The sequence below is a fragment of the Zosterops lateralis genome, assembly GCF_965231275.1.
Source record: "Zosterops lateralis genome assembly, chromosome: 18".
NCBI lineage: Eukaryota > Metazoa > Chordata > Aves > Passeriformes > Zosteropidae > Zosterops > Zosterops lateralis.
Genome location: NC_139778.1, coordinates 1,582,192 through 1,595,196, shown reverse-complemented (window position 1 = coordinate 1,595,196; position 13,005 = coordinate 1,582,192). Strand labels below are relative to the sequence as shown.

Here is a 13,005-nt window from a genome sequence, read left to right as displayed (position 1 = left end):
TGCCATGCAACTTCCATTTTAAAGTGGTTTTCACATCAGCTGTAGCCACTGATGGCAGCACGGGGAGAACATGTGCAGGTGTCTAAACGTGTAAACCCAGATAGCGCCTAACGTAGAGAAGCTGCTCTGCTCCTGGTCTTAAAGACCAGGAAAACCATTCCAGTTCACTTGTGCTTTCTTGTGGATGCACCTCTGGGTCTGTTGCCTCCTTGACAGCTGTGTGCAGGTGGTTTGAGAGGGTCAGCATGCTGGTGATCCTGCTCAACTGTGTGACACTGGGCATGTTCCACCCCTGCGAGGACATCGCCTGCGACTCGCCACGCTGCAGGATCCTCCAGGTATGGCCCCAGCGCTGCTGGAACCTCAACAGCAGCCTCAGGCTGATGTGGAGAGGGAAAGACTGAGCTGACTCCAGCCATGGTGGTGTTGTGTCCCAGGATGGCAGGTCCTGCCTGCACTGTCTGTCCCTTCAGCACTTGGAAAATGCTGGTTTTGGTGCTTGGATGAGAACACGCAGTGCCATCAGGCAAAGCCCCTGCCAGGCTGTGCCAGCCCCAGCCTAGACAAGCCTTTCTTGGAGTGCTTGGGGAGGCCAACCATCTAGTGGTCAGTGAAAGCAAAGCCCAAAATGCATTTGTCCCATTATCCTGGCTGTGGGTGCTGTTAGACCATCTGGGCTGGGGAAGACACAGGGCTGCTCTCCGCACAGCTTCTTCCCAGGAATTTTAGAGATGCAAGAGGAGACCTTGCTGGACTCAGGTTTTCAATTCCCTCCCTTGGTGCAAACTGCAGGAGCATCCCTCCTCCCTTCCTTTCTTTTGCAGAGCTTTGATGACTTCATCTTTGCCTTCTTTGCTGTGGAAATGATCGTCAAAATGATCGCGCTGGGGATTTTTGGGAAGAAATGCTACCTGGGAGACACATGGAACCGCCTGGACTTCTTCATCGTCATTGCAGGGTAGGTCTGGGGAGGCAGGTCCCCTTCTTCCTGAATCTCTCTGTTGTTATTTGTGGCTCTGCTCAGCAAGCAATGGGTTTGGGGGAGCAGTGGAGGCTGAGGGCTGGCTGGTGTCGTTGCCATTGGTGTTTCCATCCCAGATTCCCAGCAGGGATCACTCCCGAGCTGCTGCTGCCCCTCTGGTGTTCTCAGTAGTCTGAGGGAGAGCTGATGCTCAGCTCACAGACAGGGCAGGGCAGGGTGACAAAAGTTGTTTGTGCTGGATTTTGACGAGCCCATGCCTTGGGGCTCTTTTGCTGGGCACTGGACTTGGCTCTCCTCCCTCCAGCCCACCAGAGGTTTCATTTTCCATGGCTGGAGTGGGCAGTTGGGAGCGTGGATGGCTGTGCCAGAAAGGATCTGAAATGTGCATGATTGCCCTCATTATTAAATCTTTTTTTTTTTTTTTTATTTGAGTGATCAAGTTTGCCTTTCTGAGTGTTTTCCTTTCAGAGGCACCTGGTTTGAATTAAAGGCTCTTCAAGCATCTGAGAGTCTCCTGGTGGAGGCTGGAAAGCCACATGAAAAGTCCTTGGCCACTGGCCAGCAAGCTGAATTTCTTTGACACACAAATCTCTTGCTGGCCCTCGCCTCCCTTCCCTGCCCCAAGACTTTTGGGAAAACAGTGGGGTTTTGCCTATTTTGATAGAGCTGGGGATCAAATTTACTAGATTTTCTTGGAAAGAAGCAGAGGCCCCTCCCAGCTTGTTTGCCTGGCATGGATTTACTGTTGCCCAAGAAGAGGCAACACCTTAATGAGTTTTACTTATGGTCCACTGCTGGCCTCACAGGGACCTGGCCCATGCCTCTGCTAGTCAGCTGGGAGAAGTAAAACAGAGCTGCCAAGTCTCCCAGTGCATCCTTGGCTTGAAAAATACATTGCTGCAGAGGTGAAAAGATGCAGTGAGCTTCAGACCCAGGAGCTCTAATTGTTTCCATAAACCTGTCTTTCTGTGGCAAGAAGCCACAACCTTCTAGTTTCCAGCCCCACCAGCCTCTGGCTCCTCAGTTTAGGAGAAGGCTCAGGGTTTCCTCCTGAAATGTTGGAGCAATGTTAGGGACAGCAGTGATGGGATGCTGGACAAGAGGGAATCACAGGTCTAGTCAGGTCTCAAGGGCTGGAGCTTGCTAAGCTACCTTAATTTCTTCCTATCTATCATGTCTTATACTGGAAATAATTGTGATGCAGAGCCCAACCCAAGCAAGGCCAGACATGGGGAAGCATGGTCATGGATTCTGGGCTGTTCCGACCTCCCCTGTGCCAAGGTGCTGCCACCTTGCCCTCCCAGCCTGGTCCTGCCTTTGCCTGTTGATCTTGCAAAGCCTTTGGAGCCAGACTTATCCCTGATGTCCTTCTGTGGGGACCCCACCATGATAGGACCTCACTCTAAAGGGACAGCAGCAGGGACCATCCTTATTCCTATGCCAAAATATCACACTTCTCTTTGCTTAAGCAAAGAAATCCCTGCATACCTACTGCACCTGGCCAGGTGTTTGGATATGTAGAGCTCTCTCCTTCCTGGGCAGAGCCACATCACGGCACAGATGCAGCTGCTCCCCCATCCCCGACATGCAGAGACATTTTTTTGCTGCAAATCTTTTTTGCAGCATGGCAGCCTGACCCTCTCGTGCCTTCTGCCAGGTCGGCTTTGCCTCTCACTAAGTGATGGCTCTTTCCTTCATGTGCATGAACTGTTCCCATCTGGGGCCCGTCAAAACCAATTCAGCTGGCAAAGGATCGAACTGGATTTAAATACAAAGCAGAGCCTCTCCTCCTCCAGCACTGGCTTTCTCTCCTCCCTTTTGTGCCCTCGTGCTCTCCTCCAATCCTAGCCCATCCATCCTGGAGTGCTGCATCCTACTCAGAGCATTGCTGCAATCCTGGAGGGCCTGCTGAGTGCCAGGGAAAGCCAAAGGGGCTGCAGGAATGGGCCACTGCTGTAGCAGAGAAAATAATAAAGGACTCAAGCCCTTAGCAGACCTAAGAAGGGAGAAAAGTACTGCAGGGTGAAATCTCAACCAGACAGAGGGAAATTCCTCAGGTAGCCTTTAGTGCTGCTCTTTGGTTCCCAGATGGGGCAAACTACCCCAATGAACACCCAGCCCATGGTGCTCCCAGCAGAGCACAGGAGCAAGGGATAAGCTGAGGAATCCTGCATCTGAGCAGGTGTCAGGAAAGAGGCCAGAGCCAAACTGGGGCCCAGGAGTGTGTGTGCCAGGGCAATCCTCAAAACCCAGCTGGGTTTGCTTAGATACCAGATAAAGCCACGTTTACACAGAGGTCTCACATAATGGCCTCAACCAGCTTCCCCAGTGAAATGCCAGGGGAGAAGACTGAGGTTTCCATGTGGTCCTGGTGACCACAATGAAGCAACTCTGTTTCTGCCTTCACATTTTTTCTTTGCCCTTTATGTCCAAGACATGGGAGGAGGGAAGCAGCAGCGGAGTGTGAGCTCCCCACACAGGGAGGACCCTGAGCAGGACCCTGAGCTCCAGCTCTCCTGCTTTTCCTGACACTTCCCTTCTCCTGGGCTGCAGAAAGTGATGTCAGGGGAGAGGAGAAGCAGCAAATTATATCTGTGGGGCATCAGGTGGAGGAAGCATGTCATATTGGGGCTGTACACTCCCACAGCATCCATAGAAATCCTTCCCAGCCAGCGCCAGTTTAGAACGGGCTTCAACCCACACTTCCTCCATCCCCCACAAAAGCCACAACTTGTAGCATTTCATCTTCCTCATTCTCTGAGAACTTTCTAGACCTGACAGAAATTATCATTGTGGAGAAGCCTTTTTGTGTATTTTTGCCCCAAATCTGCCTTTTGGAGGTCTGGGAGAGCCTCTTGGATGCTGTTCTTGCTCTTGCTGCCCACTTCCATGGGATGCCATTAAGTGTTTCTCATCTCTGTTAAACTGTCCAGACCAATCTCATGAACTCATGGAGAGTAAATGACTTCTTTGTGACAATGTAATGCAATTAGTGCTAATTGTAGAGTGTGTAATGTCTGCAACACATCTCTGTAATTACAGTAAAACTTGCCGGAGATGAGAATAATGCTGTATTATCAAAACTCTGCTTAGGGAAACACGCCTTTGGCTGTAGGTTACAGAATTGCATGGGCAAAAAGGGGAGGGAAAAAAGGTGATGAATGGCACAATTATGTTGCATTATTTTTAGAGGAGGGTTTTTGGGGAGTTTGCTTGTGGGAGAACACTTTGAAGGTTAACAGGCACTGCAAGCAGCTCTTGCCCTTTAAAGATGATTCAATGTAATTTTGACATCTCCCAGCATAAGACACAGATGTACTGAGGATGGATGCTTGTTTGCATCCCAAAATATGTAGAAGTGGTTTCGGTTTAATGCTGACTGGGGCTTGGGCTGGTGAGCCAGAGCTGTGGGATGGAGATGTGCCCTGATTTGTGTCTCCCTGGCCATTGCAGGACCCAGCATCCACTGTCTTCCCAGCAGGGCACAGAACACCTTCTCTGCTCAGTCTGTGTGAAGAGGGTGGCCACAGACTGAGATCTCCCCCCTGCTCAGGTGGAGCCAGCCCTAGCCCCACACTTTGCTGCAGTCCCAGCAGCTTGCAGGAATACAGTTTGTTCTGGCTTTGTTCAGACAAGGACTTCTATGAACCTCTGCATCCGTGTAGATTGAAATGGGCTTTAAGCCATCCTCATGGAAAAAAAAAAACCCATGGTGTGATTTTGGAGTTATCCTGTGCAGGGCCAGGAGCTAAGCTTTGATCTTTGTGGTTTCCTTCCAGCTCAGGAGATTTTATGATTTTATTCTATGATTCTAACCCCAAAACAACAAAAATCCCTAATGGTTTATTGTTTTCCTGTGAGAGAGCTTTACGCCAGGGGATAATTTGGAGCTGTAAGAGCTCATGGGGTTCCTCCCTGCCTTCCTGTGCCCACGTTCTGCTCCCCACCAAGCAGGGCTGTGCATCATCCCCTCTTTGAGCTCTGTGGGTCTGTGGTTACTCCAGGCTCAGTCAGTTGTTTGGCCAAGACTGAGGAGCCCTGTTTGTGCTTTGCTCACTGTAATGGTAACGAGACTCTTCAAAGACTTTGTAGGAAAGTTAAACACTTCTGGAATATTTTGCTTATGATTGAAAAGGAGCTGGGGCTGGAGGTGGTTGGCAGGCTACTTAATTCAGGAACAGACACCACTTCTTTCTCTCTTTGCTTCCTGAATATTTCTAATGTTTGTTATGATTTTTTTTCTCTCTCTGTTGAAGGCTGTATTAAACAGTGAGCTCCACTTAAGCCTTCATAAATAACCTTAAGGATGTCTTTCTCCCTCCCGGTTTTGAGCAGTGAATTTCAGGGATGAAATAGGCTGCAGGAAACCCTGTTGTGTTCATAGGTGACAGGAGAGAAGGGGATGCCACAGCCCCCACTCCAATCTAAATCTGGATGGGGTCTGAAAAGCTGTTTAGCTCAGAAATGGGAAGGAGGGCCATGGTGCCAGACGGGTCTCTGCAGGGAGCTGTGATCCTGGGGCTGCAGCAGCCAGAGCAAGATGCCTGCTGGGTGCTCTGGGTGAAGCTCCCAGCATGTGGCCTTCACCCCACAGAGCCAGGCAGGGCTCCTCTGAAGGGCATTTTAGCTGTACAAGGCTGATCAAGGGGCTGTTTCAGCTCCCTGCTTCAGCCGCAGGGAAGAAAGAGCTGGTGTGGGACTGCCTACAGGAGCCCCTGCTGCAGAATCCCGCTGCAAAGGCTGTTCTTCCCCCATATATTAGTCTCTTCATCCCTTAAGAACAAAACTAACAGGGAGGCAGGATGAATGTTGCTTTTTTCATCCTTTCTGCCTCTGTTGAGCTGCCTGACCCAAGGAGCAGCACGTGAGGACATGGCAGCAGTGCCCTCTGTGCTGCCTGGGCAGTCCAAGCGAGCCCTGGGGTGTAATTGCCCGTGTAAGAGGCTGATTTGCACATGCAATTACCCAATGTGCAGCCACTGCCACAGCCACGGCCCCTCTGGGCCGCAGGGAAAGCTGCACCAAACCTGCTCCCAGGAGCCTGGCCCTCTCCTGGGCTTTCCAGGATGGATATGAGTGTCCTGGAAACTGAGAGCTTCCTCTGTGGCCCCACTGTGTCCTGACTAATCCCAAATTAGGTGCTTTGTGCTCTGCGCAGAAGCGCCAGAACAACATCAAGCCAATGCTCGTCATCATGAACCTCCAGGAATTCAATATCTGGAGCTGAGCTCTGCAATTTAATGTTTTAAGTTACTTTTGGGTGGATAAAGGGTCTCCAAAACCTGGGCACAGATGAAGTCCGTGGCTGTGGATGCTCTGTGCTCCATGCTGCCTTCCCACAGCCTTTGGAGCAGAGCATCCCGAACAAGCTGCATCCCTGACTCACAGAAACCTGCTGGGTGAAAAGAAAGCCCTCAGCAGTCTCCCTCGCAGCTGAGCTGACTCAAATCCACCTGTGAAAAGCTTGGAGCTTTTTTTTTTTTAAGTTTTTAGGACTTTTTAAAAGGTAATTCTTTAGTTTCTTTCAGTTCTGCAGCTGAACTTGCTGCTGCTTCAAAAGCCTCATTAGTCAAGTGTCCTGGTTGGGACACACGACGCAGCCAGATCCAGCAGGCTGTAGGGTTCACGCTCTCTGTGTGCTATTCTTTTTCTTCTGTTCAGCTTGATTGAAATGAGTATTTTTAAAATTAAGCAACACCCACGAGCGCGGTGAGACTCGCAAGGCTCCGAACACAACCGCCGAGGGAAAGCAGAGCACAGCCAAGCTGGTGGGAGCCGGGGGAAATTTCATTCCAGCTCTCTGAAGATACAACGCCACCTAAATAATTTCCCCTTGTCTTTTCCAGCACCATGGCTTAATATCACCCGCTGATGGCTGTGCTTTGTAGATAAAGGGTGTCTATATACCCAGTTTTGGAATCGTTTTTTAACGCTGAATAAATCTCAGCCTATCTCTCCCTAGCAGTGCAGGGCTCTGAGTGTGCAGGGGGTGTGCAGATCCCGGGGGTGGCCCTGCCTGCAGCCACTGCTGCTTTGCTACCGTGACCTTGGTCACATCCCCTGCTTGTGCAGCATCACCAGCACACAGCTGTGAAAGGGAAGAGTTCAGGCTTTCCTCAGCAGAAACTCTCTGTGTGACTCTCCTGGGTTTTCACAACATCTTCTCTGTCCTGAGCAGGAGTGCTCCTGGTGACGGGAGCAGAGTTAGGGCTGAGAGCAGGGTGCTACAGAGAGGCAATGCTGGCTATGTGTGGAAAGGACTTCACTGGAATTTCTGTGCCCTGTTAGAGGCTCTCTGGGTAAGAAGAGCCCCTTGAACCCTTCCTGTGATGCCCTGAGCATCACTTCTGAAAGCCCCTTTGCCTCAAGGTTGCTGCCTGGTATTGCACTCAGGCAATCCTTCCTGGTGTGTTGGGTTTTACATGAGAGAATGTCTCCAGGTGGACTAGGAATGAGCTTCACCTGCCTGGTCCATCCTCAGGCATCTCTGTTGCCTGTCAGCTGAGCTCTGGGAGTTTTCCTGCTTGGAGAAGCGTTTGCCAAAGGTTTGCATCAGCTCCCTCTCTGCCTCCCACCAGCAGCCCGTTGTACGTCTGGCTTGGCAGATGCTCCACTTTTATTCTTAGAAAGTCCTAAATATTTCCGCTTTCCTTCTGAATAACTCCAGTGATCGGGGGTTGCTGATCACCCTGACGAGCTGTGAATCCGTCCTATTTAATGCTGAGTTTCTCTCTGAGCCTTTAACTTGGCTGGGCACCAGGTTGGTGGCAGCGGCGCTGACAGGCATCGTGCCTTCCCCTCGGAGCAGAGATGACATTTGAATTGAAGCTTCATCAGGAGCCTTTTACACTGCAGCTTTCCAATGCATAAATGCTATATATGCTGGTAAATGTACCTGTCACCTCACCAGCTGGTGACATCCTGACATTTGCTCTCCCTGAGTATCTTCCCTTGCCAAGGATGTGGATTGATTCCTCCTGTGACCTTAGAGCTGGGGACTGGTGGTGTTCTCACTGGACTTGCTCTTTAGTGACTGAGCTTTACTGATTATTTTTTTTTTCTCTGAGTTCTCTCAAGGCATTTGAGCTGCTGGTTACCAGCAAGGACCCTGTAGTCTGTCTGGGGCTGAGCTTGGCAGTGCTGTAACATCAATTCTGGTAGCAGTGTCCAGCAGCACAGGCTGGAGATCACCTTCTTGCTCTTGGTGTTTAAGTGTTTGTTCAAGCCTCTGGGTTGCTGTTCAGCTTGTTCATTTAAATTTGGTATTATAATTGTTCTTTAATAAGCTAAATCAAAATGCACTTTGCAGCTTACAAGCACTCACATCTCTGGAAATGCATCTGGAGCTGTCATTAATCAGAAAATGGTTTGTCTTGGTGCATGTAACCACATGCTGCTCTGAATTTTGCTGGCAGCCTCTGTTTTAATAATGGATGAAAGAAAAGCTGTGTGTTTGATATGGGCTTTTTACCTGAATATTTCCAACCACACAGAAATCTTTTTGAACAGTGAGTGAAACTTGACCCAGTGAAAGCCAGGGAAACCACTGTCCCTTTCCTCACCTTAGGCAAAGCTTGCCCAATGCAGGGAGGTCTGTGCACTGAGGAAGGGGCTGGTTTTCTACCCCCAGGTCAGGTGGGATTTATGAACACACTGCCTTCCTTTCTGGTGTATCCATGTGTGCCTGTCCAACCTCCATCTGCTGGGGCTGTCCCTTTGCTGTGAGGGTCAGCTAAGCAGAGAGGAATATGTTGAAGGTATTTTAATCTTAGATATGGTTTGGTCATCATCATTATTCTCATTAGAGCCTATCAAGTAAAGCCTCACTGCATTGAACATGGAGTTGTTTATTTGGGGGCTGGAAAGGGAGCTTTCTCCACCCTCAGGCACCCCTCACCTGCTGGGGGGCAGGAGGAAGGAGGGTGGGTTTGGCTGATCACAGCAAGAAGAGAAGCCTTCAGCGTGTTCCAGCCATGGCAAACCCAACCCAGCACTGATGGATCCTGTGGGATTTGCAGCAGGGAGGAAAGGGACAGCACTGATGCCTTGGTGCAGGGAGTGACCAAAACCTCTTCCAGAAACCCAGTTGGGTGAGATTAATTCAGACTGGGGCAAGCGTGGAAGAAGGTTGTGACTGAGAAGCAAAGAGATGGGGCTGGAAGAATTTGGTTTGTTTGACTTTGCAAAATCAAGGCTGAGAGAAGATGTGTTTTGTCCTCTGTAAATACATGGGTGGGTAAACATCAGGGACAAATAACAGCTAGAGAAGCTACTTTAAAGACAGTGCTGCCATAAGAACAAATGGCTATGAGCTTGTCCTGAATAAATTCAGGTTGGAAGTTAGGATTCTAGCCATCAGAGTCGGAGGGAGGGAACTACCCAGCTTGTTTGGAGATGGAATTTGGTAATTTTTGAAAGAGATTAATATGCTATGGTTGCCTGTGGCAGTGAGAGCCCGACTGTTCAGGGAGCCTCAGGGTTGTCTTCCTTACCTTTGCCTGGCTCTGCCTCTTCAAGAATAATCTACACAGAGCTCTTGGATCTTCCCACAGCCAGAGAGCAAAGTCCTGGAGGTGTTGTGACTGATGACTCTGTTGTGCTTGAGCAAAGGTGCCATGAGAAGAATGAGAGGTGCTGGGGCACCCTGGGGACTTGCAGCCATCCAGGTGCATCCTAGACCAAGTCCTATGGATGTTGCTCCTCTATGTCCTGAGCTGGGAAATGACCCTGCCAAACAGTGGGAACACTGGGAGGTTCCTCAGTCCATGTTGGCCCCATTTTTTATCTGCAAGTGTCATCAGTTTTGGTCCTACCTGCCAAGGGTCTCTGCTGGGCAGAGGCAGCAGAGCTCAGTGTCCTGTGGCCCACAGAGGGGTCTGCACCAGGAGATGTTCTTCCTTTCAGGACTGTGGTGGTGCTCAGCACAACAAACTCAGATTCATTGCAGTATCAGTAACACTGATAAAAACAGGGCTATGCCTGGAAATTTCCTCTCTGGAGTGTGCAGGGACTTTCAGAAGCTTCTGCCTGGCCCTGTGCAAAAACAGTAACCAAAGCAGAAGAGAGAGAGAGAGACAGAGACAGAGAGATCTGTGGCTGTGTGAGCTGGTGTATCGCATTCCCCCTCATTGACTTTATCCTGACACGCAAACAAGCCTTAATTAATTCTTCTGGCAAACTTTCCTGATGGGAGAGATGCAGTAACAAGTCCCTCTGTGAGTGGTTGGCATTTGATGTTTGCTTTATAATGTTTGATAATCTAACATTTCTCCACTGGATCCATGACTCTCCTCTGTGGTTTTGTGTGTTTCTCAGGATGCTGGAGTATTCCCTGGACCTGCAGAATGTCAGTTTCTCAGCCGTCCGCACCGTGCGAGTCCTGCGGCCACTCAGGGCCATCAACAGGGTCCCCAGTAAGTCAGATCCTTATTCCTCCCTATTGGGGCCAGCTGTCTGCATCCATGCCCCAAAGATGGAAGGCCAAACCCAGATGCTTTGATCTTACATCACAGCTCAAACATTTGCCCAAGCCTGGCAGAGCTGGGGCCTACCACCACTGTCTGGGTTCCTTCTGACACCTGGCATCAGAGATGAGTCAATAAGTTATCCAGGACTGTCTTCAGACACCATTTGAAGAGAGTGTGAGGAGGCTGCTAAGGGGCTGCAGGTGATAGGCACTGACTGAGCCAACAGCCTTTGCCAGGCAGTGGGGTCTGAGCCATGCTGCTCCCATCCTTCCTGGGATACTCCATCCTTCCCTGGAGAAATTGGGGTGAGGAAATCTTGTTGTGCCTGGAGATTGTCCTCTGGAAGGTGCTGAGGGCCCCAGAGCTGGTCCATACAGCCCAAACCCCCAGCATCTCCAAAGCAGACCTGGGTGGGATGGGCAGTGGCTCTTCAGCCCTGGTGTATCAGGTCATGGACAGGGGTCTCAGTGCTGTTTTAAGGAGCAGTGGATGGCATTGCCTTGCTGTTGCATGGCAGCCCAGCCCCAGGTGGCACTGCCCATCACAAACCCTCCCACTGCCCCATGCTGGGCAAACCCCAGTGCTCCGTGAGAGGCACTGAGCACCGTCCCTCTCAGGTGCTGTATGGACCAGGTATGTAAAGTGTAACTACACCTGCACCAGGAGCATCCTTTTCCTGGTCCTACAATCCTGGTCATCAAATCCAGTACTGTTTTAGCCAAATTAAATCCAAGTCTGCACTCCCCTCTCTGAACTGGCCCAATGCCTTGATGAGAACTAATCAGCTTCAGTTCTCTCTGCTGATGCTGGAAGTGCCTGGGATTTATTTATTTTCCTGCTCCTGACTCTTGAACTTAATCTGGCTTTGCTGCTGATGTTTCAATCATTACAAAAGCTTCAGAATCCTGTTTGCAATGTTGGGTTTTTTTTTTTTTTTTTTATCCCCACTGCTGGTCTGGTGGACAGCTGAATTTATCCACCACTGTCTAACTAGAGATGTAATTCACTTAATGTGTTTTGAAATCCTGGGTAATTTATCTTGTCTTCTCTGCAACGTAGTTACAGTAGGATAGAAATGCAAGGTGGGAAAAATAAAAAATGAGCTTTGTATGATGATCAATGCAATAACCACAGCAAGTAATTTTAGTTAATTAGGAGTTGACACAAGGTGGTTGTTCCTCAGGAAAGGAGTAGAAGAGAAACCCTGAGAGAGGAGGTGACAGCATCAGGATAAGAGAAAAAAGTCTTCCTGAAGTATCAAAGTAAAGGGTGCAACAGTAAAGCTTTCTTTAGATAGCAGTCAATATAAGCAAGTGAGAGAATGAAGAACACGGGGAAAGAAGGAGAGTGAGAGATGAGCAGAATATTACACAGATGTCAGATGAAATCAATTTTTTTGTGTGTAAATGTCAAGTTGAAGTCACCATCAATTTGTCTTTGTTACAGAACTGGCTGTTCCCAAACTTGTGAGAAATAACTGCCAGAGAGAGTCCTGTATTTTAAGGAAGAGAGGGCATTTAGGGTAGATGAGGGGAAATAGGAAGGGAAGGGAATTTTGAAATACACTGAGTGGAGAAAGAAATATGACTGAGCAAAGGAGAACGTCAGAATTTAATCTGAGGGAAGAAAGGAAACATAATTGCTAGAAAACTTGGGAGAAGAGGACTTGTGGAGCAGGGGAGGTAGGTTGGGTGTCCAGGGGCAAGGCACGAATGAAGGGGGGTGTTCAAGGGGCTTTGGGGGGAAACCAAAGGGTATGGGGAGCTGTGACTCTTCACAAGCCATGTGTGGGTGATGAGGATAGAAGGAAAAGAATAGAAGAAAATATAGGTGGAAAAGTATCAGTGGAAAGGAAAAGGTCAGGAGGACGTAGATGGAATGAGAAAATTCAATGTGAACTTTTCCCCTTTGCCTCAGGTATGCGAATCCTGGTGACGCTGCTTTTGGACACGCTGCCCATGCTGGGGAATGTCCTCCTCCTCTGCTTCTTCGTCTTCTTCATCTTTGGCATTGTGGGAGTCCAGCTGTGGGCAGGTTTGCTCAGGAACCGCTGCTTCCTCCCTGAGAACTTCAGCATGTGAGTCTGTGTGAGCAGCACCAGTGTCTCCCCAGGCTGTCCCTCCAGGATCTCCTCCATAAAAAAGCCCTTCTCTTCTGTGAATGCTCCCTGCTCCTAAATGCCACCATCAGTCCTGCTTGGGTGCACTGGGTGGGAACAGACCAAGCTGTAACAATTTGTCATTTTGCATTTTTAGGCTGTCCTTAACTCTCAGCTGGCACTTGGGAACCTCTCTGATTGCTACAAGCCTCCCAAAAAAAACCCCTCTGAGAATGGGAGTTCAGGCTTTCTAAATTCAGCATATCATTAATGTGTCACTTTTTCTATGTGGAGATACCCAGGTCTGAATCCCCTCCAGCACCTGGAGGTGTTTATTGCCACAACTTTTGTGGTCCCACCTAAACCCCAGGAAAAGCTAATGGAACTACTGTGCATTTTTGATGCTGGATACTTTTCAGCCTCAGAGCAAGAGATAGTCCCTATCCCAAAGTGTTAAT

The 13,005-nt window shown here is 49.4% G+C and overlaps 1 protein-coding gene across 1 annotated transcript in view; it reads left to right on the top strand.

Annotated features, from left to right (window-relative positions):
• Positions 1 to 230: 230 nt before the first annotated feature.
• CACNA1G (calcium voltage-gated channel subunit alpha1 G) overlaps positions 231 to 13,005 on the top strand; it is a 96,959-nt gene continuing 84,184 nt past the window's right edge. Inside the window, exons 1-4 of the mRNA XM_083874557.1 lie at positions 231 to 338; positions 825 to 958; positions 10,298 to 10,395; positions 12,367 to 12,526. Coding sequence (XP_083730683.1) covers positions 246 to 338; positions 825 to 958; positions 10,298 to 10,395; positions 12,367 to 12,526 — 485 coding nt within the window. The 5' untranslated portion in view covers positions 231 to 245. The remainder of the gene's footprint in view (positions 339 to 824; positions 959 to 10,297; positions 10,396 to 12,366; positions 12,527 to 13,005) is intronic.